General features: G+C 36.8%; 2 protein-coding genes across 5 annotated transcripts in view; one reads left to right on the plus strand and one right to left on the minus strand.

The window, feature by feature from the left end:
* The window catches only part of LOC117933288 (protein ACCUMULATION AND REPLICATION OF CHLOROPLASTS 3), a 45031-nt gene extending 33534 nt beyond the window's left edge, over positions 1 to 11497 (plus strand). For 2 of the 4 annotated variants that reach the window (XM_034854687.1, XM_034854739.1), the window contains exons 10-17: positions 32 to 213; positions 5802 to 6086; positions 6190 to 6278; positions 6429 to 6829; positions 8608 to 8712; positions 8826 to 8963; positions 9673 to 9839; positions 10420 to 10776. In XM_034854687.1, the coding sequence (XP_034710578.1) occupies positions 32 to 213; positions 5802 to 6086; positions 6190 to 6278; positions 6429 to 6829; positions 8608 to 8712; positions 8826 to 8963; positions 9673 to 9839; positions 10420 to 10492 (1440 nt within the window). In that variant the 3' untranslated portion in view covers positions 10493 to 10776. Of the gene's footprint in view, positions 1 to 31; positions 214 to 5801; positions 6087 to 6189; positions 6279 to 6428; positions 6838 to 8607; positions 8713 to 8825; positions 8964 to 9672; positions 9840 to 10419; positions 10798 to 11067 lie in introns of those variants that run through there. The other 2 variants (XR_004654289.1, XM_034854824.1) reach the window with 2 other exon arrangements.
* On the minus strand, positions 11440 to 21942 carry LOC117933511 (uncharacterized protein At4g15970-like). The gene is made up of 4 exons (XM_034854934.1): positions 21527 to 21942; positions 18237 to 18602; positions 11891 to 12372; positions 11440 to 11767 (listed from the first exon to the last, which is right to left on the minus strand). Exons 1-4 carry the CDS (start codon positions 21860 to 21862, stop codon positions 11701 to 11703), a joined length of 1251 nt encoding a protein of 416 aa, XP_034710825.1. The 5' UTR covers positions 21863 to 21942; the 3' UTR covers positions 11440 to 11700.
* Positions 21943 to 22010: the final 68 nt, after the last annotated feature.

Here is a 22010-nt window from a genome sequence, read left to right on the forward strand (position 1 = left end):
TTTTGTTCTCTCTCTCTCTCTTGGTGCACAGGATTTAAATGGCACAGTTATATGCATTCTTGCAAGTTCAGTCATCATCAACAACAGTGATGTGCTTTCCTTTTTGCATGCTTTCCGGAAAATTACAGAATGCACGAGAGAGATCATAATATCTATAATTCATGAGCCCAATCTTGAGCCCAACCTGATAGTGACAACAGTTATTATTTTAGGGTAAGAATCCATGTCTTCAAGAGAAGAATCTAGCTAATAAGATCCAATTTTTTCCAGGGCCATTGATTTGTTTTTCCTTAACTTGTCAATTGTTGATAATATGAATTAGTTGCATGATGATTAAATTGTTCTCAACTATTTTAATCTATAAAAATTGCAATTCACTAACTTGAGTTTGAAAATGTACTTCACCAGCCATTTCCTCCCTTTTCCTTTTCTCCTACTAGAGCCATTTCTCCTATAATTGTAAAGTAGTTCCTTTCCATTGTAAATAATGCTTAAAATTTCTTCTTGTTTGTCTTCATAATTATTTCATGCTCTTCGTCTTGCTATGAACTTTCTTTTAACGAGTGGCATACAAAGAATATAAACTATAATCTCAACTTTTCAGTCTCACCTTTTATTTGATGATATAAACTCAAGCAAGCTGATTAGAAGTGGCCAAGGTTGGTGGTGATGGTTGAACCTCATTGCATGGTTTTTTTTTTTTTTTTTTTTGATAAATAAGCACAAATTATATTAAGGGGAAAAAAGCCACAAAGCATACAGGTATACATAGCAGCCTAAACCAAAAAACACAAAAAACAAACAACCTCACCAGCCCTTAAGTAGCCACTAGCCACTCCAAAAAGCCTAAGAGCGAAGAGGACTCCTCTCCCATATACACCCTAGCCCAACTCCACAAATTACAAACAAAAGAATTTTTGAGTTTCTGTATAGCTAAAGAACCCCCTAAAAGCTAATCTATTTCTTTCCTTCCATACCGTCCAAAAAATACACAACGGAATGGAATTCCAAATCTTTTTCCTCTTTTTCCCCACAAAAAGGACCCTCCAACTAAGTAACACCTCTTTAACTGTCTCTGGGAACACCCACTGAACCCCAAACAAGGCAAGGACGATCTCCCAGAGGACCCTGACCACTATACAGTGTAAAAGAATGTGATTTACATTTTCCTCTTCACAACCACACAAAAAACAGCGATTAGGGAGCTGCCACCCCCGTTTTTGAAGCCTATCCAAGGTGAGAATCTTCCCCCACGTGCCCTCCCAAGCAAAAAAAGCAGCTTTGGTTGGGACCTTATCCACCCAAATGCACTTTTTCGGGAAGGCGAGGGCGTTGGAAGCAACCAGCAAGTATAAGCATCCCTAACCCCAAAAGTGCCATGACCCCCTCCTTTCCATAACACTGAGTCATCTTCTGAAGAAATCTTGAAGTCCCTCAGCATATTAAGCAAATCTCCAATCAAATCCAGCTCCCAATCATTAAAATCTCTTGAAAATCTGAGATTCCAACCTCCTTGACCAAAGCTTGAGTCCCACACTTCATTGACCGTTGCATTCCTATGGACCGCCAAGGCACATAACTGGGGAAAATTTTGGGACAACGCCGCATGACCACACCAATGATCAGTCCAGAACTTGACTTTAGTCCCCTTACCCACCTTGAACTCTATGTTATCCGGACACCAGTTTGCCTCCTTCAGAATCTCCTTCCAAACCCCCACTCCAAACGTCCCGCGAGCTTCATTAGTCCGCCACCCAAAGCCCTATTGGCCATACTTCACCCCGATCACCTTCTTCCAAAGATTGTCCTTTTCAAAGGCAAATCTCCAGATCCATTTACCCAGCAAGGCCTTGTTCAAGAGATCAATCTTCCGTATGCCTAGACCACCCTTCTCCTTTTGAGTACACACCACCTCCCAATTGATTTAATGGACTTTCCTTTCCAAGCTTCCCCCTCCCCAAAGAAAGTCTCTTTGTACTTTTTCAAGCCTTTTTGCTACAATCTTGGGCATTCGAAAGAGGGACAATTGGTAAATAGGTATGCTGGCCAGTGTGCTCTTAATGAGGGTGATTCTCCCACTCTTAGAAATATATTGTCTTTTCCAAAGGGCTAATCTTCTCCTCATTCTTTCTTCCACCCCATCCCACATAGAAATAGCCTTGTGTTGGGCTCCAAGGGGCAGCCCCAAATAAATAATAGGCAAAGACCCCACTCTACACCCTAGCTCCACTGCCATTTCCTCAATCTCTTCAACCTCCCCAACAGGAATTAATTCGCTTTTAGCTAGGTTTATTCTTAGGCCCAAAGCCGCCTCAAACCAAGCCAAAATCCAACTTAAAGAGGTTAGATGCTCCTTCCTTAGTTCACAGAAAATGATTGTATTGTCAGCAAAAAGCAAGTGGGAGACATTCATCTCCATCCTCCCTCTCCCCCAAAGTCTGCAGCTTGAAATGAAGCCCCCATTAGCAGCCCTTCTTATAAGTGCACTTAGCACTTCCATACCTAAGACAAAAAGATGATGTTTGTGGTTTGTTTGTCTATGGGCCTACGTATCTCTCCACTTGTAAGTATGGAACCGCACATGAGGGAGAGCGTTGGAGAGCATGATATATATATTATGGATCCAAACCTTCAAAGCATAAACTTTTAGGAAAATTGGTAGACTTACAATCTTTATTTACAAGTCTAAAGTCCTTCCTAAAGTAACAACCTTTATTTGGCTTGTTAGTAAGAAGCTATGTTACATGGGTTCGGATACAATTGTTGGGTGTGGGTATGTTTCTAGGCATCAAATCTTTTGCATCACAAAATCTTAGAACATGGGAATTCGACTGAAGAGATCTCAATTATGGGTGTCAGTACTTGAATGCGACATTAATTATCATATTTTTTATTTTAATTGAAGGTTTAAGTGTAATTGAAAATTTTCTATTTATCTCTAGATTTTTAATATATTAAATGTGATATTATTTTTTATCTTTTATTTTATTAATTATTATATTTGTCTTTGATTTTTATATTTATTAATTATCATTATTGAAAATTTTCTTTACTTGTACATGTGAAATATATTTAGGTTTATTTTATTAGGATGTGGAGAGAAGTTTTAGGAAATAAATGGGAACATATTTATTGTTATATATAGTTGATTTTGAGTGAAACTCTATTAGTTGAAAACTTGCAAAATTTATATTTTTAATTATTTGAATTGGATCTAATTTATTTTTAAATTTTATACTAATTAAGTTTTATTATTTTAACATTGATATAGTTCAACTTAACTATAATTTCTATGTAATATATTTTTTAAAACCTCATTATTATTAGTTTAATTTTAATATTTTTTTTAAAAATAAAATAGATAATTGTTATTATCTATTATAATTTTGAAAAATTAAGAAAAAAAGAGATAAGAATCAAATAACTTAATTGGCACTATTAAAAAAAAAGGTTAAGAAATTTAAAAGAAGAAGAAAAAGAAGGTAAAGTCATATCAATTGTAATTCAAGCTGTCAAATACAGATCTCACACCTACACTTGTGTCATATCAAATCAACACAAGTATTTTTGGTTGAAATTGAAGTATCCATGTATCACAGTTAAGAAGATTAATACTAATGATATGCTTCAAAAAGGTGGCCTTTCAGAGTCCACAATGTAGAATAGTGTGTCATGTGCAAGGAGTGGAGAATCAACTAATCATTTGTTCCTTCGTTACTTGATAGCTTTGGTGTCATGGCATAGGTTACTTTGCCCTACTAGGATTATTGAGTTCCACCCAAAAGGGTGATAGAGATGTTAATAATTTCTTTTAGGGTTTTGAGGAACTTTCTAAAGGCAGGGTTCTATGGAGTATTGCTAGTCTTATCCTTATTTGGACTATATGGTGGGAAAGAAATGCAAGGACCTTTTAAAAGTGTGTGAAGGACATCAAAATGCAGTTTGGAACTTGTTCCCTTTAGGCTTTTGTTAGTGAAGCCTTTACAAGGATTCTTTGGGCTTTGTATTATTAATTTGGAACCGTATATGCAGGTCTAAGAGATTAGTTGAGAATATCTTCTCAATATGGTCACCACCTCTAGAGGGTTATGTCAAGTAAATTTCAATTGTTATTCTTTAGGTACCCTAGGACAGTTGTGAATGGAGGAGTGCTTAAAAATCATTCTAGTAGAGTGATAAGAGCATATTTTGAACCTACAAGAAAGAGTTACACTGTTGAGTTTGAAATCCTAGCTTTTCTAGGACTTGTGCAACCCAAAGCTTTTGTCTTTACAATCTCTAGTTGAAGGAGATTCTGTTGTTGTCATTTCTTGGGTAAATAAAAAGAAAAGGCACTAATCAAGGTTTGATGGGTGGCTTTGTCAAGTTTTTAATAGCACTACAAAGTTGGGGGTGTTCTTTTTGTTGGTTCCTCATTTAGTCAATCCAGAGGCAGATTTTTTTAGCTAGAGGAGCAAAATTTTTGGTGTCTTTTTTGGGTGATTTTTTGCCTCCTGAATTGTAATTGGTAAACTTCCGTTTTATCTTAGATTGCTTTTGTTCTTTTCTTAAGCATGCAGCTCATATTGCTTCTCCTTGTAGAGCTTTTCTTGTCTTTTTATCAGGTTTTGTGTACTATGGACAAATATCTCATCCTGCTTGATCATTTTATATGGTAGAAATTAATCAGTTTTTTTTTATTACAAAAATAATATTCCTAGAAATCTTTGTGGAGTTTGTTAAGTAACATGTGCATTATCAATGAGAACCCCTTCTAAGGTTTGCGTCACTTTGATAAATGCATTCTGGGATTGGGCATTAAATCATCGGAAGCTTACTAACTTCAATAAATGATATTAGAAGGACATATAATCATGGTTTAAGATCTCCTCAAGGAGATCAAGATATCTCTTTTACACAAGCCTCTGGATCTCTTCTTCATTTTGGATGTGTCTTCTAATCCCTCTGCAGGATTATGTTTTTGAACCCCTCTAGGAACTTTATGTGGTACTGGTTCGGTTATATTGCCATCTCAAATGTGTAACTATATTTAGAGATCTAAATTATATGGTATTACAGTGACCTGTTTTTGTAATTATGCTCAGAATGATGCTATACTTTATTTTTTTGATAGAAAACGACACAGAGATATATTGATAGATAAAAAGAAGTACAAAAAGAAGGATGAGGAATCCTCCCACCAAAGAAAGCTAAACTACAGTAAATTACACTGAAAAACAAGCGAACACTCTAAAAAGGACCATTCCTTATGGAGCACACACTGCTAACCAATCGAGTTGTAGCACATTAAGGGGAGTCCCCTTAAAAACCTTGGAACAGAAAGCCCAAAGAGAAGCAAGGAAAACAATAGAGTCCCAAAGATACTCTGAATTCCTTACTTTTTCCTCAAAAATCCTTGCGTTTCTTTCCCACCACACAACCCAAATAAGAGCGATGCTTGCAGCTTGCCACAAAACTACCCCCCTCTTAGAAGAACCAAAACCATTAAATTTGATGAACATCATGTCAAAGATGCTCCTCGGGGGTACCCAATCCATCTTAGCTAACTGAAATAACCTGTGCCACAACCCAATCGTCAAGGAACAATGAAGAAAAATATGATCTGCTGATTCCCCATGTTTCATGCATAGAATACAAATATCAGGATGATGCTATACTTTATTAGGATAGTGGTTCCTATTCATGCCTCAAATCTAATTACTAGTATGTGCTAATCCCTCAAGTTCTCTTTTATGTATCAAATTTTGATTAACTTATATCTTAGGTTTTTAAATTCTGATGTTTAAATTTGTAATCACCAGTTCTACTGGGCAACCGGCAACTCAAAAAAGCAGCATATTGTCCCAACTGGCCCAGCATTTCCCTTTTATTTTTAATCTTTTGGGAGGACACCATCTGCAACCAAATGGCACACAAGAAAGCCCTTCTATTGAAGGCCCGGGTCTTCCTAAGTTGATAAATGCAGACGACTCTAGTGAAATGCAAACTGGAATTCCTATGGATGGCATTGCTGATGATATGGATATGTACTCTGAAGAACTCCAGATGTTGTTGGGCAGAAATGACCATGAAATCAATGCTTCAAGGTTCTTATTATTTTTTGTCTTGCTTTATTTCACCTTAAAAAGTCTCGTCTTTTACTGAAATTGTGCATAGCTATAAACATTCTGATTGATATGGTAATTTTAGGGATAGTAATGGAAGATATGAACAAAGTGAGCTTGGATGCTCAGAGGCCACTATCGATTCCCTCAACTTTTATGATCAAAATACTGAAGGTAGCAATAGGGAAGTTTCCTTAGTATATTTATGACTTGCATAAACTGACTTCACGTTGACAAATTATGTTCAGTTATACTATCCTTAAACATTTGGATCACTGCTTGCTGGAATAGTTAACCAATGCATTTGACTACTGCATTATCTAGGGATATCTGCTTTCCAAAGAGAGCCGCTTATTGGCTGGAATTTGGGACCAGGAGATCAGATTGCACAGGAGTGGGCTAAAGAAAGGGCAGCTGATTCTGGAGCTACTACAACGCTTGACAACCTAAGCATCTTCCACCTTCCAGTGGGTGTGAGACCTTTAGAAGAGTTGAATGACAGTCCAAATATCTCAAATACCACACAACACCCAGAGACAAAAATAGGGGATGAGATTAAGGCACAACCACTGGTTACTTCAAGGATGCCTTGGGATGAATTAACTGGTGCAGGTTTTGAAGCAGTAATGGATCTTTACAATTCTGCATCTACAGTACTAAAGGGAAAATATGCAGATATTCCCAAAAAGCAAGGCATGCTTTCTGTTCGTGCTGCATCTATGCTGGTAAAACTGTATTTTCTTAAAATGTATATTAGACAAGAATGTTTGGATACAAAGCATGCTAGTTTCTTAAAAAGCTCTTTTTTTGAATTTTGCACCGTCTGCTGTATAATGCTTTAGTTGTCAAACTTCATGCTTACTTGCAGAAAGTAAAGTTAATACTTTTCATTGATTTTTAGAAAGCATGTCTTTGCTTCCAATTTCTTTGTAATTGATATTTCTTTTATTATTGTCATATCCTAGTACTCATGCCTATTTTCTGGATCCTTTTTAGCCGAGTTCCCATATCCTAAAATTTGAGTTGTGAAGGATTAGACACCTAGACACGTAGCACATCCAACACCCATACCCAAACCCATGCAACATAAGAGTTTAGAATATTGCTATATATATATATATGTTTTAGGTATTTAAGAACACAAATAAGATGAAGCAGAGCTAAAAAGTTTACAGAGATGCGAGGAGACGAAAACTTCCCAGTAGAGCATGAAAACATTAGTTTGTTCCAAGACTTGAATAGAGCATGGAAAATAGGTTTATTTCATAGCCCATGTGAAGCATGAAAATATAGGTTTTTCTAATGCTTGGATTCTCTATTAATATTTTCTATTCTCTATAAAAAAAAAATTTATGTAGTTTTTAGTGGAATCTTTATTTCATTTGTGGAGGCATGCATTATTTTCCCAAACTATGTGAATATCTTGTTCCTTGTATTGAAATAATGCCACTCACACCTCCTCTTCATGAAAAGAACCTCTAAATCTACTCTATCCTCCTCATCCAGCCATTTGAAAAGCACTGCTTCATTGCCAGGAGACCTGGTCCTAAAAGTAATTGCTGAAGATAACCACTTATCCTTATTTTCAACTCTTCCTTTTCCAATAGCCAAGTCCCATCTACCCTCAACCTGTTGATGAAATTTCTCCTCATTTGAGCATTAGACATCCTACAGAAGACCTTGATATTTCTATTCCCGCCTTTAGTTTTCAGAATCTTGGAATTCTGTCGCAAAGTTTCTTTCTTCTCTACCAAGAGCCTATAATCTTAAACGGTGGAATTCCTATCTGCCAACTCATTTGCCAACAACCAACTCATCTTTGTTTAAAATTACACCAACTCATCTGAATAGCAACATTACAAAACACAATTTTTTCCAACCTTTTTAAATGCTCTTTAAGTGACTATTTGCTAGCTAACATGAAGCTTGGTAATCCCAGAAGAGCGTCACTCCACTAACTTGAGATTAAGCTCCCAGTCCTCCTTAAGCCACATTTTTTTGGAGCTGAAAGGAGATTTCTCACTCAGCCTTCTATTATTAAGTAAAATAGCGTAATGATCTGGAGTACTATAAGACATAAGATCCCACTCCATTGACAATCCCTTGGGAAGAGTGCTGCAAGACACATTAGAAAAATGATTTTCCCAATCCATTGACCATCGCAGCCTCCACACTAAGTAAACTCTCTCTCTCTCAAAATAAAATACCCGTCCAGCCTAGACACAATTGACCATTCTGGCTCCACACTAGTCCCTTCCTCCCTCTCCATGCCCTCCCCCAATGCCTCTCCTTCCCATTAGTTAATGGTTTTATCTTTTAAACCTCCATTCAGCTGATAAAGACATTGCCAGGGATAAGCTCCAAGATTGTTGTCTTTATATTTTTCAAGGGATACAGCCTCATCTTATGTTTAAAACTTTTATTCACATATATATATAGTTTTGGGTCTTACATGTTACTTTCAATAAGATAAATTAAGTCTAATTGTTTAGTTTCCCTACAGGAATCTGAACGAGATTCACAAAAAAAATGGAGCCCCATTGTGCAAATGCAGTACAGAGGAGGAATCTACCAGGGGCGTTGCCAAGGGGGTCTTCCTGAAGGAAAGGTACTTGGCTCTAGCATTAGAACACTAAGCAAAAAAAAGAAATTCAGGGGTTGTATCCTGTATAAGGAATTTATTTCCAGTTTATTAATAAATCTAAAACTTTAATTATGCAGGGTCGTCTTTCACTTAGGGATGGAAGCATATATGATGGCATGTGGCGCTATGGTAAGAGATCAGGTCCAGGAACATTCTACTTCTGTAACGGGGATGTGTTCCAAGGATCATGGAGGGACGACGTTATGCATGGAAAGGTATTCCTTTGAGCATAAAGCTTGCATCTATTTCTCACTTGAGGAACTGCCTCCAAGTAAATATAAGATTACAAAAGCTTCTTACTTTAAGTAAATTCAACTCTTCATATATTTCAAACTGTGTTTCAGTTTCTCAACGCTATGCTTGGTTCCAAGAAAGAACTAAGAAAAGAGAAAAAAAAAATATGAAAGAAAGTGATTCTCTCATATTTGGTTTTATTATGGAAAATATGAAAGAAAATCAATTATGATTAAATTAATAGAAACTTATACAAATTTAAATCATTTAATCTTTATATAGAAGAGTAAGAATAAGGGAAATAAGTTTGAAATAGTATATAAAAATAATTTATTGACTTCAAATATTTTTATTTTCCTTTACTTATTCTTTTCTTCTATTTTTTTCTCTTGCATTTTCCCTCAATTCTTTTGGGAATCAAACATAGCCTAAAGGGAATCAAGTCTAAAGTATTTATGTAGGGTGCATTTTGTATTTCTGCTTCTACATTTAGAGCTAATGTATAAATGTTGAACCATGTCTTGTGTTTCTTTCCAGTGAAGATAAAAGAATGTTTTGTTTCCTTGTCCAGATACCTGAAACTAGGGCTTTGAAATAAACAAAAGACTGAATTGTTGTTACCTGAAGATCGAGCCTTAAGTAAACATCGATGTGAATCTGAGTATGGTTAAAATTTCTGTCATTTGGTAGGGTTGGTTTTATTTTCAGAGTGGAGATAGGTGGTTTGCAAACTTTTGGAAGGGAAAGGCAAATGGTGAAGGGCGCTTCTATTCAAAGTTTGGTGATGTCTTCTTCGGCCATTTTAAAGATGGATGGAGACATGGCCACTTCCTGTGTATCAATGTTAATGGAGAAAGGTATGTGCACTGCCTGCTGCCATAAGGCCCTTAACCCCTTTTTTTTTTCACAAATTGTTTATAATATATTTTATCCATTAGGAGTTGCTACCCGCTTCCTTATGCTGCTACTAAGATCTCTCTCTCTCTCTCTCTCTCTCTCTGTGTATATATTAACTTTCTTCCTTGTCCTAATGCAAATATTTAGGTCTAGTACACACTTGTTCCATGGCACTAGGTTGGATCATCCCCCTTTTTTGGGCATTTAATAGCACTGGATCATTTGTTTATTTGTAGCAGCTGCTGCTGATCACAATTTTGAATAAATGCATACACTTAATACAAGAACCTAAAAGCTTGTTATAAATGTATCAAGATGGGTGATTGCCCTTGTCTCAAAGCAGGAAAATATGAAAGCTTTAGTATTTTCATTGTGATATGAGCTTAGAATTGCTAAACCTTGGGTTGGTCCCAAACTAGCATGAAGCCCTCATCAATATACATCCAATCCAGGCATAAATCACCATAGGAACAGCATATCTGCATTTTGTCTTGAATTTGAATTCTCCTTCTTACTGTTGTCCGTTTCCCATATTTGAAGGTGCGTTGAGGTTTGGGATGAAGGTGTCCTTGTAAGTCGCGAACAGCTGGACTCGGATACTGGCACTGGATGAAGATGCTGCCCATCAGACAGCGCCCTAGCATTTTTATCTTATTCTCGGTCTTCTTCACCGACTCCCTACAGTATCCCTGTAAATGAAATCTAGTGCTTCCATATTGAGTAAAATTATAATTTCTTATGTAACCTCCATTGGTAGGATTTTGAATCTAACCCGTCCTCTCTACCTTAACTATGGTTTGTTTTAAGGATAAATTTAAAACCATAGTAATCAACTATGTTTTTTATGTTTAAAAAAATTCAAAACTGTAATTATTAACTACAATTTTGTGATGTGAATTTGAGAATTATTTTTAGAAATGATTAATTTATTCATAAATAATATCATTTTGCATTTACTCTAAATTTTAAATTTCAATAAATCAGATATTGTGGTGATTTAAATCAATTTCATTATTTGTGTAAATATTTAGTATTTTTTGTAGATTGTGAAAATTAGAAAATGATAAGATAAATATCTTCGCTTTTAGAATATGTTACACCGTAACCCCTTGGTGCAAACATCTCTATGTAGTTTAAGGATAAATTGCACTCTGCTCAGTTGATCAATCATTTGGTAACATTTTTCAGGTCCAGCGCCAGTGAGCCACAAATCAAATCGGCAGTAGCAGTAAACAAGTAGACTGGAAAAGGAGAGGAAGCGAGACTCCAACTCAAGACCCCCAGGAATATGGGGTGTGGTTATTTAGTGGAAGAGAGACAACAGCTACTCCCAGACGAAGCCAAAGCTTATATAGCTTGGCTCCAAACTAAATTCAAATTTAAAAGAATGACTGCCACTACACTTTGCATAGGCATCTTTACTACAACATGATATGGCACCGGTGATGGTGGGGTGGGGTGGGGAGGTTGGGGGCTGTGTTGCAAGCCCCAAGTGGATCCACCGTTTTACTGCCTGGAATTCACAGGCATAAAATGAATCCATGCCCAGCTCATAAAGCATTCTCTAAAACTTCAGCATCAATCAAAATTCATTATCAATGGTGCCACATTAGATTTACAGACTGACAAAATTCAAAAGGAGACCTTTATTCAGAGGCATCAGGTATTCTACCTGTGTGTGATATCAGTTTGTTTTGAACTTCTCACGGGTTTGGTAACTCTCTTTATCCCAGTGCATGGCCTTAAACATCCCCACAGAACATGAAACGGTTCCAGGGAGAGAGATCTGACTGCATATGCTCAATTCTAATTTCAATCCTTCTATCCTGTTTGAAGGTACTTGTTGTCCTTTGAATCGTACAGCTGAATTGATTGAAGAGCATCAAGACTGGGAATGAAGTAGCACAAAATAATAGGAGTATTTGTCAGCAGGAAACATAAGAAAAAGTAAACTATATTGGAAACACAATATTTATACAGAAGCATAAATCATGGTGTTGTTGGATCTTACCTGCAGTTTTGAGGAACCCTCCAGGTGGCTTCTGATGACCTCTTTAAGCTTGGTGGCAAAGACATATATTCTTTCCAATCCTGAAGCATAATTCTAAGATCATGAAGCTTGCTTTCCAAACCAAAACAACAATTTGCATGCATGGTCGATACTAGATTCAAGTCTTTGCTTGGTTCACAGAGCCCCCCAAAGTGTGCAGTATCCAAGAATCTCATCTCCAATCCAATATTCATGATAAAAGGATCAAATTTTATGATATTAAGCACATCCTGGTCATGCAGTCCAGGATAGGTTTCTCTTGAAGAATACCAGAACTTATAAAACTCTATGGACCGGTTGTTTGACTTTACATAATTAAAGCCTCCATTAGGTCTGTTATTTACATTGTAAGGGTCGCCTAAGAAATTATCACATGCAATCTGGAAATCAGCATTTGGCAAAAAGTGTGGAAATGGGTCCCTGAACCACATGATATCAGCATCCTGAACAAAGGAAAATCAACAATAAGAAAGATAATGGAAAACAGGGGAACAAAAGGTACATAAACATTAAAAGAAAAAGCGATGTTCTTGGCATTCTAGAAGAATCCCCTCATTCATTTGGTAGAATGATAACTCCTATTCATGCTATCTTTGATTATATCCACATCGATTTTTTTCTCCATTAGCCTCTAAGCAAACAGATACAGTAGTGTCCTTGCTTGAAAAGTATCATAATGTATAGAAGAACAAGTGAATATTGACATCATGATACAAACCCTAATTTAAAGTTTCCCCTTTTGTAACTATATCTTACCATAAAAATAAAAAATAAAAAAATAAAAAAAAGGTTCTTCCAGATACACATAATACTCGAACAGAATAAAAATAAATGTTTATTACTTAGAATCCCCAGAAATGTGCATACTAGCTGCCTCCCCATGTCTAGATTTTGGGGAATTTCTATCTCTAATACATCTCATCCATACTGGAACACAACACTAATGCCCATTTCCACAATGCAGAAGATAACCAAGAAATATTCAGAATTGGAAAATAACACCTGAAGCACAACTTCTTCCAATTCATCAAGTAAAAGTGAGGATGAAGATAAGTGAATCAAGAGGTTGGAATCATAAGTTGTGTGAACTATGAAGGATGAATCCGTGTCAAATTACCGACTTTAATCATCATTTTATGAGTGGTAAATGAAAATTTTACAGCTAATACCTAATGGTGAGGAGTGAAAATAGACAGGGCAATAGATAACAAATTAGAATCAATTAATGGTCAATGCGATGAAGCAACCAAAATAAAAGTACTAATTATTGGTTCACATGATTAAACAAACCGACATTTTTTTCTATAGGCAAAAGAGTAAGTGTGTGTGTGTGTATGTGTAAATATGAGGATAAAGGCCTTGATCAAAAGAGCGAACATGGTACACTGTAATTATACATGTGCAAAAGCAAAAAGAAGCAACGTACAACAATAACCCTAAACAAGAACTAAGTACACAACCCCTCTAAAAAATCTATCAAGGATAATGGACTAATTTGACAATCAACTAAGAGATGCCCACAAGACCACATGTACCAATTAGAAATGACAGAGTCCTTAAGAGCCTAGTTAATGTGTTGCACCCCTTCAAAGGTCTTCAGTTACATTCCTTTCATATTGTCCAAAAAAGGAAAAGAGAAGTTATTCTCCAAGCCTTTCTTCTCTTCTTACCCACAAAGCACCCATTAATTAAGTTCATCACTGAATATAGAAGAGCCAACAACATGTCGAATAAATAGCATAGCAAGTGTCATAGCTCTCTAGTTATCCCACAGTGGACGAAAAGATGGTCTACTGATTCATCTACATTTTTTGCACATACAACAAAAACCTGCCAAAAAGCACCCTCTCCTTTTCAGTTGGTCCGTAGTTCGAATCCTTCCCAAACAACTTCTCATGCCCTCAAAAGATCCTAGCATTTCTCTCTCACCACACCATCCAAATCAAAGTGAAACAAACAATCTTTCGATGTGTCTTACCTCTAGTAGAGTTCCCAAAACTCATAGGAAATAGATGTCATATCACTGAAACTCATAGGCTAAACACACATAAAGCTTGTGCTAGAACCCCAAAGTGAACGGACAATGTAAAAATAAGTGGTCGCTTGTCTCTCCACTCCCCCTACATGGTATACACCACTCCAGCCTAAGGGCTTTGGAAGGTTTTCTCAACTAAAGCAAATAATCGGTATTCACTTTCTTGTGTGCCACTAACCAAGCAAAGGCCTTGACCTTAGATGAGACTTTTGATTTCCAAATAAAATTGGCAGGATGAAAAGGAACTGATAATTTGGACAAAGCAAGGAAGAAAGATTTTACTAAGAATAAGCTTGAAGAGTCCAATGTCCCTGCTCGCACATCTGGGATAGATGTGGATAAGTGTACACGAGTAAGAGAAGTCATTAATTCTTCGAGATCCTCAATCTCCAAACCTGTTAAATTGCGGAGAAAAATTAGATTCCAAGCGAGAGAAGAGGCATTACCATAGATAGCCAAAATGGAGAGGTCTCTAACTGTGACAACAGTATAAAGTCTTGGAAAACTGTGAACACAACAGTTGATCCCCCTACCACAAGTCTTCCCAAAAACGAATTCCGATCTCATCTCCCACCACAAAGTGAGTGTGTACATAAAAAAGTTAGAATATATGTGCAATGACCTTCTAAGGGCCTCGATGTGGCCATCTAACTAAAATATTGGCATCTCATCCATTAAGATGTGTCCCATAGATACTCAAAATAACTTGATGCCAAAGGGTGTGCCTTTTCTTAGAGAACCTCCAGCCACTTCTCTAATAAAGTACGATTCTTCATAGAAAACTTTCCTAAACCTGAACCACCAATCTCCTTAGGCCTACACACTTGATCCCAAACTTATTAGATGGTCCTTTTTTACCTCTCCATACCCTTATTCCCTTTTGCATTTTTTCAATCCTGGAAGCTAAAGACGTAAGAATCTTGAAAAGAGATAAGAAATAACTCGGAATGTGAGACAAACAAGAAAGGATTAGAGTTATTCTACCCCCTAATGACAAAAAAGCCTTTTTCCAACCATCCAATCTCCTAGAGACTCTATCAATCAATGGATCCCAAAACGATATTGATTTCAGATTCCCCCTAAAGGAAGACCTAGGTACGTTAAAGGCCAATCAGAGACTGTACATCCTAGCATCAAAGCTAGATTGGAGATTTGATCATGACTTGTGTTAATGCCAAAGTGAGTGCTCTTGTTTAGATTAATCCTAAGCCCTGAAAAAACCCCAAAAACCAATAGAATGAGCTTCAGATTTTGCAAATCTTCCATAGAAGCCCTAGAGAAGAAAATAGTGTCATTAGAAAACTGTAAATGGGACACTCTAATCCTGTTTCTACCCACTAGAAACCCCTCAAATAAGCCCCTCTCCTCCGCTCTAAGCAACATCCTAGTTAAAATATCAGCAACAATGATAAAAAGAAAAAGGGAAAGAGGATCTCATTACCTTAATCCTCTACATGCCTCAATCCAACCTTTGGCTGCACCATTCACTAACACCACAAAACTTGTCGAGGACAAGCAGCCCTCATCCAAGCCCTCCATTTCGAGCTGAGAACAATTCACTATCAAAGCAGCCCACAAGATCACTGTTGAGGCATTGCTTGCAATCAGAGATTACTAAATCCTCACATTGTGGTTTCATTCAAAATCTCAGCAATGCCTTAATCTCCATCCCAATAGTCCAATCATAACCACATGGTTTTAAATGACCAATGCATCATCCTCTAATTCTTAATAATGCTCCTGAGCACCTATTGGCCCAGATCAACCCAGATCTTCTAAACATCAACCATCAAAGTTAAGCTTTTGTGCATCTTACTTATCCAATTCAATACAAGTTTCACTTCATTTCAAAAAGAAAGAAGGGTGGAAGAAGAAGAACAATCTTTACTCTTCCCTCGTGTGAAGGACATCCACACTGGGAGAACCCTCTCCTGCTACTATCTGCAGACTGAGAAAGCAGCCCAATCTGCCTTTGGAACAGTAAAAGAAATCGCCATAGATTCTCTGTGGTGGAAGCATATAAAGACCATCAAGGAAGTTGACATATCCCACACCTCGTCTCAAGGATTATTCCTTTCATTGCACATTCTAGTGTTTCTCTCCTTCCAAATCACCAAAGTAGCTAAGAGAGTGAAGCTTCACAACTTTTGGATCCTTCTCCTTCAAAAGTCTCAGAAGGCTATAACTAAGGTCCTGATAACATTCTTTTCATACTTGCCAATGATACAAGGAATAAGTGCTAGGGTACTGTATGAACAAGTGACCCACCATCTCCCCACTAATCCTTCCTATCAGACAAATATCTGGAGAGACTCAGCATGGATTCTTCATTTTTAGTCAAGGCCTATCAAATAGGCTTATTTTAATGCAAGCCTATCAAGCCTTTCATTAGCAAGGGCAAGTGAGAATTAGAAGTCACCAGTCACATATCAATTATCACCAATCCAATAACATAATTTCTCTATAACTGGATCTAGTCATTCTATATATACTCTATTATATTGTACTTAAGACTATTAGTTATAATATGCATTGAATGGCAATCATTTGAGGAAAAGAGTACAAATAGCTAATTATCAATTACTTCGAACAAATTCAAGATTACATTCACATATGCCTGATAAATGAGCAAGGAAACTAGGTTTTATATCTACACTAACTCCATTTTCTTTTTTTTTTGTAACTTTGTCTCTGTTACTTTTCTACCTTCACCAACAAATTTTGCTTCCACAGTGTTCCATATCATTATGATGCAAAGCGTGTAAACAGGAAAGGGAAAAAGTGTCTGTTTGGGATGATCATTTTGCATTGAAAAACTTAAAATCTATATGAGAGAGGAGGTAAACTAAGGTACTTTAGATAGTATATAGAGTGAGGGGTAAGCATTAGTAATTATTTAACAACATTTAGCTCATATTGCTGTGTCATAGTAGTGTGGCAACCAGCAAGTTTCTATTCAAATCTGTAGCAGGGGACCATCAGCATTATTGTGGCAATGATGTAAGTCTTCTTTTTTTCCTTTCTTTTTCGGATCCTACTTAAAGCTTAATTTATGCATCTTTTCTTGGGTTGTTAACCACTTCCGTGGCTGCTCTTAGAAACTTTTTCTTTTTTTCAAGAAATTGAAGTCCTACTTTGTTATCTACCACCTAGCCTTGTTCTAAAAGCACTTGTACTTGTCTCACAAACTTTCTGAAGTCCATTCTATCAACAAAGTTTCTTTGCATGAGTTACTTGTCTTGGAAATCCTTGGGATTTTCCAGCTAGTCTCTCATCTCCTGCTCTCTAATATTCCCTCATTCTTTGCTGCTTCTCTCTTGTTGTCTCTCAGCAACCTCCCTCTTATCGTCTTTCTAAACCTCCTCTCATTTCTAAACAAATCCCACCACCTTCTTTTGTAATACAAACCATGGCCTCAAGGTCACAAAGGCCATCCTGCATCACCTTACCTTATTCACGCTAAAATGATGTGTTTCTATACAACTGTGACATCCTTCTTATAATAATAAAGGTAAGTTAAATTACAGTTTCACCTTACAGTGCATGCAGTGCTTCAATACCTATTATCCTTAAAAAATTGTGTGGATGAAATGGAAGAAAACTTAATTCCATATCAAAATCCAAGTGCAGCAGCATAAGGTTCTTTTTAAATCAATAATTGACATAATATAAGCCTGATGAGGTAGTCTCCAGCCCTGGAAGGATTAAACCTCCTATGTACACAACATAACCATAATCAAACTACATGTTATGCTTCTTCGAGCAATGGTTACGGCTGACCAATAGAGAAAAGGATTGACAATGTAGATTAATAGATGGACAAAGTAGAGAAAGAACCCACTACAAACTAGATAAGGCTGTGTTAAAATTCAGCTTTAGTTATCCCTACATCTCAATGATTCCAGATGAAACTGCTACTCAAAACATCTGACATCTAAGTTTGGTTTCTCTGGATGCTCCTAAACAGTTTTTCTGGTGACGGTAATGTGGGTAAGGTTTGAGAAGCAACATTGTTAATCAAAAAAACAAACTAACAGTCACCAAACATTGCAAAAATTTCAGCCATGAGAAGAAATCAAATAATAGCAAGACACCGGACTTTTGGATCAAAGAAAATACATGTCTACACATTCATGTGTGGGTATGTGTATGCACACACAGGCGCATGAGCGTATACATGCACATGTACGTTTGTACTCACAGGTGTGCATGTTCACTGGCACATGTGTGTGTGAGAGAGCGAGAAGAAAGGGGGAGAGAAAAAGAGAGTACCGAGAAAATGAAGTTGTACCCCATCTCAAGAACAGACCGCAGGAAATCAATCCGTCTCCACATCATCTTCAAGTAGTCAGAAGTCATAAAGTATGCCTCCCCAGAGAAATCAACTCCTTCAGTGACAAGGGTAAAGCAATGGGTGTGTAAAATCAAACAACGAGCAAATGCCTTTTGATCCAATGCAATAATTACTAAATGGTTCAGATATCTACGGGTGTGATCTCCAATCCTAAAGCTCTCAAGGAAAAGATCAATAACTGAATCTGGGGCTGCCCACGCTTCATTTAGAGTTGTTAAAATAACAGTGTGATCTTCCATGGCAGCGTCCTTCAAAACTCTTTCAAGCCTAAGTTCCTCATTTTCCTATAATAGCAACAAGAATTAAATACAAAACATATAGTTTAAGATGATAAATCTTGAAGTTGATTCAACAGTATATGAAAGATACTGAAAAGAATTCATTATATAAAAAGATAACAGATGAAGAAGCAGCATAACAGCATCATGACAGATAACAGAAGTGGCATAATCTATGATGATTTTTTTTTTTTAATATATAGCTACCTTAGACAACATGGGTGCATGTGGTATTATTGGTTTTTTTTTTCTTATGTAAAAGCCCTGTTCCAGTTCTCAACAGGATACTCCTTGAGACAGTTGCACTGGTGCAGGCCATAAAAAGGTGACCAAAGGAGTCTTTTGTGTAGTATGGATCATAAATAGTGGAATGGGGGGATGAATTGCTCTCTTAATGAACCAGAATCCCTGATCTTCAACCACCCTGTACCTAAACTCTGAGAGCAGGAACCTCTATTGTCATCCCAGATTCCAAAATGAAACCGGTCACCCTAATTCTATTTATCTCCTCAACAATAGAGCCACTCCTAATTTCCCGTTGATGGAGCCACTACCATTCCTCTTGCTTGGAATTTATTAGTAGAGTGAACCCCAAGTCCATTTAGAGCACACAAGGCTAAGATGCTAAAAAGTAATGTAAGGCAAATGAACACCGGAAAAAAAATTAAAACACAAAATAAATGTGATGTGTGAAGCCCACTTTGAGAAACAACCAGTCAGAAAATATATAACTGTACTGAACATCTCTGACTGGGGCACCTGATGAAAAGGCTTCACCCAGGCAACCTTGGACGGTCACAACTCACATTAATTTAAAATAAGAACTAAAGAAAAAAAAATATGAGCTCCATTATTCACTCATCAGTATCAAACAAAGGAGGAGAATTAAGAATTCCACTAACTAGGATAAATCATAACTGTGTATGTGTAGGGTTTCCAGACTCTGCATGCTCTGCAATACAGAATGTTATATGAAATATTCCAAATATATATGAACTAATCTAACAATTCCCATAAGGATCACCATCATGAGTGCATCAAGAATGATAAAACATATCTATTGTACATATTCAATTGTTTACATTTGAAATTCTTCCATTGCAATTATTATTTTTTAACGCTTCATTTAACTGGAACAGTGTCTACTTTAACAAATGACAGTACAAATTTTTAAAAAATAAAATTAAAAAGTTGTTTCTTTCTGAAATCCAAAGAAGTAAAATTTAAAAAATAAAAACATTATTTGTGTAGAATGACATGGAAAACTGGGAGACTTGCCCCTGTTTTCTTTCTGATGCCAATTTACTCAGTTACTAAAAATATGAAAAATGAATACAAAACAAAAATGTGAGCTCCCAAACTATGAAAACAGAAACTCTCTAGTTTTTCCCTCAATTTTCTTTTTTTCCATTTTTCTTTTTTTTCTTTTTTCTCCAATAGGTAAAGAAAGAATCATGTAAGAAGCACCTAAGAAAAGAAGGTGGAGCACAAGCATTCCAAGTACATGCAGAACAAAGGGGTGACAATAGAGGAGCTCTTTCCCTAGATATCTTACATACCTTTAGACTCTTAAACATCCCAATATTATCAAAAATAAATAAATAAATAAATTCCTTTAAAAAAAAAAAGTGCTAAGCCCATTTTCTATTTCAAACATAGAAAAGATTAAATGATGATTATAAAAAATTTATAAAAAAATTGAAAAAAAAAAAAAAAAAAAAAAGCAAAGAGTTTCCAAATGTGCTTCAAGAAAAGTCAAATTGCGGCTTTTCGAATCTCCAAAAATCCAGGCACCGTAATAACTAAGACCGACCAAGAAAATACAAATTTCAAAATATCAGTTTCGTTTCCACAACCAAGCACAAGTTAACCACCAAGCTGAATATACTCATATTTTTTGTCCCTTAATGATCCCATGCTTCTCGTTCATACTCAACATTTGCAAAGGGAAAACAAAGAAAAAAAAAACAGTTAGCCATTAAATTTTTCCAAAACCACCCACCCCCTCCTTGAAATCAACTAATAAATGAGGTTTTTTTTTTTTTTTTTTTGATGGGTAAAAAGAAATATATTAAAATCAACTAATAAATGAGTTAAATGAACCTTAATGGTCTATTTCCTTATAATGTTGCAAATTCCAGGGCAAGCATAAAAAGTAGCAAATTGAACCAAAGAAAGCTTGAGGATGTGATAGAGAATATTAAAGCATTATCATATCACATTGAATAGTATATAAAGCAGATATGGAAACCAGAGAGATGCATTATAAAATAACTTCAATTAGTGTAGTAAAAAAATGTTGAATAAGCTACAACTATTCCTAATCACAACAAACTAAAAATTTAATATATGAGAAACCCATTGACTATATGATAATAAAACTAACTCTTACATAATATATTCACAGGCGGTCAGGTCCTTTATCAATTAGGAACAAAAACAAAACAAGAACACCATCAGCATCAAGCAATGAGTATTTTACAAAACAGTATATTACAGAGAAAAAAAAAAACTCACTAAGAGACACGATATCTAAAGAGCATTTGCTATCGTGCGCCAACGACTATGCAAAAATGCGCCCGGCACTTGCAGGTTGCAGCTAGCGCGAAATTTATCTAAAAACCCTAACTCGCTGAACAAAGAAAACAAAGAAACTCAGAATCGGTGGAATGAGGCAATCGGACGATGCAAAAAGGAAAATTGTTCCACAGAGAAAGACGCATGGTAGCATGTACCGATTTTGCTAAAATGCGCCGCAGTTGAACACAGAAATGTCCGTAAACCTCACAACGTGGTGATTAAAGAATAAAAATAAAAAACCAGGAAATGCTGAATATCTCACACACATGACGAAACCCCCACTCCCCTCACTGCAGAGACAACAGGAAACAGCGTAAGGAACCCTACCGACAAGCGAAAACCGAACTCACCGGAGGAGAATTGCCGACCTCGGAGGGGTCCGAGGGGAGAATGAGGCCGAAGGTGGCGGGCCAGTTGTTGTTGTTGAAGGAGGAGGGGGCGGCGCGGGGAAAGGGGAGCGGGAGGGGGAAGGGGAGGTAGAGGGAATAGTGGGCGGAACGGAAGAGCACGAACCAGAAGAAGACGCCGGCAGAGATGAAGAAGAGGAATGCGAGGGCGCGGAAGACGAAGGCGCCGGAGTCCGGCAGCATATTTCCGGCACAGAGCTTAAGGACAGCGGAGCGAGTCAAGGCAGCCGTGGATCGCCTCCTCTGGAACGTCACCGGTCGCGAGATTGATTTTTTCATCGACGGTTGAGAAGCTTTTCATGTCCATGAGAGAGAAAAAGCTAAAGAGAGAGAATGCCAGTGAAGTAGTTACGATTCGATTTTCTATTTTGGACTGATTATTTGAAACCATACTTCTCACTCATACTTGGTTTTCACTTTTCATCAC

This window comes from Vitis riparia, chromosome 1 (genome assembly GCF_004353265.1).
Source record: "Vitis riparia cultivar Riparia Gloire de Montpellier isolate 1030 chromosome 1, EGFV_Vit.rip_1.0, whole genome shotgun sequence".
Lineage (NCBI taxonomy): Eukaryota > Viridiplantae > Streptophyta > Magnoliopsida > Vitales > Vitaceae > Vitis > Vitis riparia.

Coding starts and splice junctions, on each gene's coding strand:
- LOC117933511 (XM_034854934.1), bottom strand. CDS start 21,862: ATGAAAAAATCAATCTCGCGACCGGTGACGTTCCAGAGGAGGCGATCC. Junction 12,373..18,236: donor GGTACAACTTCATTTTCTCG/GTACTCTCTTTT, acceptor TCCTTTGTTCAG/GATGCTGATATCATGTGGTT. Junction 11,768..11,890: donor AGGGTTCCTCAAAACTGCAG/GTAAGATCCAAC, acceptor CTTCATTCCCAG/TCTTGATGCTCTTCAATCAA.